The 4,153-nt window shown below is 40.0% G+C and overlaps 1 protein-coding gene across 2 annotated transcripts; it reads right to left on the bottom strand.

Moving 5' to 3' along the window:
* Window positions 1-217: 217 nt before the first annotated feature.
* Window positions 218-1,564, bottom strand: LOC135610436 (dof zinc finger protein 1-like). Of its 2 annotated transcripts, none has more exons than XM_065104939.1 (2): window positions 1,355-1,564; window positions 218-1,143 (listed from the first exon to the last, which is right to left on the bottom strand). In XM_065104939.1, exons 1-2 carry the CDS (start codon window positions 1,376-1,378, stop codon window positions 280-282), a joined length of 888 nt encoding a protein of 295 aa, XP_064961011.1. In that variant the 5' UTR covers window positions 1,379-1,564; the 3' UTR covers window positions 218-279. The 2 variants fall into 2 exon arrangements, with proteins under 2 accessions (XP_064961011.1, XP_064961012.1); XM_065104940.1 differs by having other exon boundaries at window positions 218-1,148; window positions 1,355-1,561.
* Window positions 1,565-4,153: the final 2,589 nt, after the last annotated feature.

The raw sequence follows: 4,153 nt of genomic DNA, 5'->3' as shown, positions 1-4,153 counted from the left end.
AGGCGAAGAGGGAGATGTACTTTTTATGGTGGTAATAATCCAAGTGGTTGCACTGCCCACTTGCAGATGTGCTTGCACAGGTATGGAGCCATGCGAATGAGAACTCCTTTGGATGTGTGTGTGTGTGTGTTGTCATACCTCTGTTCTCATGGCTGGAAGATCTCAGACCCATTGCAGAAGAAAGCAACATCAAAAGATTCAAAGATAGAAGAGGAAATTAAAGCATGAAGTTACTTTTTCTTTTTTGGTTTTGTCGTAATCCATACACAATCTTTTTCTTCACAGGTTCGCGCTCGAGTCCTCCAAATGGTGCAGCAGTTTCCCGCAAGAACACTTCTGCAACCCTTGCAAGCTCCCATGGCCACTACTGCTCCCTCCCCCGACACTTGCATTGAATCCAACCAACGTTAGATTCAGCGTTGGCGGTCCGAGATCCTGCAATCCAGGGCCACAAGGGTACTCCATCGTCACGGTCGGGGTGAATGGCGCAATCAGTCCTCTCGCAGGTATCCCGCTCCTGAGCAGCTCCGTTATGGAGTCAGCAACGACGGCAGTGCATGTGTTCCTGCCATCACTGCTGTTGCTGTTTCCGTCTCTGGATCTGCCGCTTTCTGAGCTGCGGAACTTGTGCTGTTCAGGGGGGCTGTGGTGAGGAAAGGCCAGGTTGAGGTCATGTCCCTCGTAGAGCTTTGGGGCTCCGGGGGTGGAGGAGAGGGATACAGGAGGAGAGACGAGGCCTGCAGGCGTCAACTTCTTTAAAGTAGAGACGGTCGTTGATGAGGTGGAGGAGGAGGAGAATGGCTTCTTGTTCTTGTTCTTTCTCGAGCCGCCACCGACAGGGACGTTCCTGAGTGATCCACCATGCGTCCAGTACCTCCGGCAATCTCCGCAGAAGTACCTGGGCTGGGTGAGGCTGTAGTTGTTGTAGTAGCAGAACTTGGTGTTGGTGGAGTTGCACCTGGGGCAGTCGAGAGCCTTCTCCTTGTGTAGCCTCACCTTCCTCTCCACCGCCTGCTGCGGCCTGTTGGCGGTGCAGATGCTGTTGCCTGCCATGGTACCGACGGTGGTGGTATAAACCAAGCCGCCCTCCGCGGCCTTCAGCAGCCCTACGTCGTCCTCAAGACCACCAATAAAGCCACATCCCTACACTTGGAAATAGAAGAGGAATCTTTGAATCTTTGAAGGAACCTTATGCCAAGTAGAGAGAGATCAATGAAAGACAAAGCTCCAGCGCAGCATGAGAGAGAGAGAGAGAGAGAGAGAGAAGAGAAACAAAAGACACACACCAGCTTAATGAAACCCACGAAGCAAAAATATGGAGGCAAGACTTATGTTAGCGCTTGGGGTCATTTACCTGAGTCCATTGCACTCTATCCATGCAGCTCGCAGATGTAAAGATGGAGAAGAAGAGGAGGAAAAAGCAGCAGCAGCTATTCTCAGAGACGGGCTGCTAAGGATAATCGTCAAAGATGACAATCTCGTGTTTGATTATTTTTCTGCAATGCACAGATATATATATCATTGCATTACTTGCATTAAAACCAAAATTTGGGTGAGTATTTGCCCACTTTCTGTACTTATAGGCATCTCTTTGTGCAGATATATATATATATATATATATATATAGAGAGAGAGAGAGAGAGAGTGAATCAACTAGTTAACTACACTTTCGGTGATGTGTGTAAGATGCAGGTGACAGGTAGCAATCATGGTGTTGGAGATTGCTAGGTCAGAGATATGCATCATCTCCTTTTTAATCCTTTTTTATTTTTATGCATAGACAAGTTGAAGTAGGTGGTTGGTGTCAGTTCTTCTCAAATTTAAGGAGATCCAATGATTGAGGACCCATTGCATAGAGCTTCATAAATGTCAAAGCTCAAGAAAGAGTCCCAAACTGGGGAACTTTGCATGAATGGGAGGGATATCTACTTCCCACTGTTTTCCTTTGTTGGATTGGGATTGCTCAAAACTAAGACCTCCATTTGAGATGAGTTTATGGACTCACTGTTAAGGTGTGATAGTATAAAATGATTCTAGTTAATGATAATAATAATAATAATAATTTAAATATTCTTGATTTAACTAAACATATAATTTCTTATATATTTGATCCTAAGTAATTAGAATTTATTATTTTACTATTGTTATCAATAATATATATATATATATATATATATATATATATATATTCAGTGTAAGAAAAATAATTAAAGCCTTATGATTGTATTTTTTTAATATTTGGGGCAGGTATTAATAACTAAAAATATAAATCAATAGAAGTATTCTGTTAAAGCACTTACTAAGTTTAAGTTTCTAATTCTCAGAGAAAACAGCAAAAGCTCACAGAGCCTTTATTCTTGCCCAGTCAGATTTCGAGGTCAATATAGTGTACATGAGGCCCAACTGAAGCCTAATATAATAATAGCTCAATTTGGCCAAAAAGCTTCAGCAATTAGAGGAAATAAGGTTCGAGACTTTAGCTTAATTATCTGCATTTCTAATCTATTTTTAATCTTCATAAGAGATCTCCAGAACAGGTGCAGAAGTCATGCTTCCATTGGATTGCTTAGCTTAAATTTGAATATTTTATAAGTCTTCCATTAACACCGAGATCGAGATTAGATTAGGAGTGTTCAAATCGAGCTCATATTACTTATGAAATTATGATATTGAAATTGATATGAACCAGTTAATGGTCTTAACAATGAACACCATTAAGCTAACATTTTTTAAAATTAAAATCGATTCAATCTAGTTTGATCGAACTAATTAACTAAATCAAAGAAGAGTAAAATCGTTTATATCATTTAAAATTCTTATTGCTATAGTAGATGAACTAATCCATAATTTGATTTAGTTTTTGTATTTGATTGGGACATCCCCAACAAAGATAGTTTTTTTCTAAAATGCTGAAATTAACCGTGGTTATTATTTAATGGGATGATATTAGTTTCAATCACAATTATTAAGAGTCTTACCGACCCTCTTATCTGAATCGAATAACTATGAATCTTTACATGTTTTCATCGTGGAGTGAGGACATTTTGTTAGGTTTTTGTGGTCATTTTATAATTGAATAAGATCTTATCGTAAACTCTCTACTCTCGCCTATAAAAGGACAGGATCTTTAGGGGTTAAGATAGCGTTAGCACGTTAGCAAGTATAGACCTACATACACACCTCTTCGTTAAGTTTTTCTCCTCAACTCTCTCCCCCAAAATCCATCAAAATCCATCGATCTTAGTAGGATCTACTCCTTTCAATCTTAACATATAAGTTATTTTCGTATTTCAGATATAACATAATTACATATTTTTATGCTTACACATATCTCCAAATAACATGAAAAATAGGATTCAAATTCCTTCCTCATATCTCGACAATCTATTAATAGCACCACTGTTTCTTGTCTTCTAATATTTTTATGAGTCGCTGAGGATACAGTATGTCCAAAGACTTACGGGCACTGTGCAGTGCAGCGCCAGAGACCTCTGCAAGATGACTGACTGCCCATTAGGTGGATGCATCATTGCGCATCACCTGCAGCAGTGAGGAAATGATGTTGAGTGTCTTTTGCACTGTGGATGGGTATAAACAATTGCAGATCTACCAGCAGTGTGTTGTGTTATTTACTATGCACTTCCATGCGTTCATGGTTTCTGAGGAAGTCAAATTGATGTGGGAATTTTCATCTGTCTTTATTTCGCAGACTCCATGCATGATAAACATGCTTTTTTGGCTGAGACAAAAAGGACAACATCAGATGACATTCTCTTCTGCAGGATTTAGATTTCATTGAGTTTTTAGATGAATTCACAGTGGCCAATAATTAATTCACATGTAGCAATGGCTTTCAGAAATATTTTGGATAATTAGCTGCTTGTGTTAACATGTCAAGGTGACTGAGAATGGGGTTGATTGCCATGAGCACAGCTTTTCACAGAGACAAGTCCTTGTTTTCATGCTTATTTATTTTGAATCACCTGATGCTCTCACTGGGGAGCAACTGCAGTTAAAGAATACTACAAATATGAGTGATCCATTAGTGTACCATCAATTTTTCTAAGGAGAAGACACCTCTCTCTTTCTCTCTCTTTCACTCTCATGCAGCTGACAGTGCCAGGACTCTCCACATGCTGCAGGACTATGTGTT

Source organism: Musa acuminata, chromosome BXJ2-4, assembly GCF_036884655.1.
Source record: "Musa acuminata AAA Group cultivar baxijiao chromosome BXJ2-4, Cavendish_Baxijiao_AAA, whole genome shotgun sequence".
NCBI classification, from domain to species: Eukaryota; Viridiplantae; Streptophyta; class Magnoliopsida; order Zingiberales; family Musaceae; genus Musa; species Musa acuminata.
Note: the sequence above shows the minus strand (reverse complement) of the source record. Positions and strands in the feature narration are given on the sequence as shown.

Coding starts and splice junctions, on each gene's coding strand:
- LOC135610436 (XM_065104939.1), bottom strand. CDS start 1,378: ATGGATAGAGTGCAATGGACTCAG. Junction 1,144..1,354: donor ATAGAGTGCAATGGACTCAG/GTAAATGACCCC, acceptor TTCCAAGTGTAG/GGATGTGGCTTTATTGGTGG.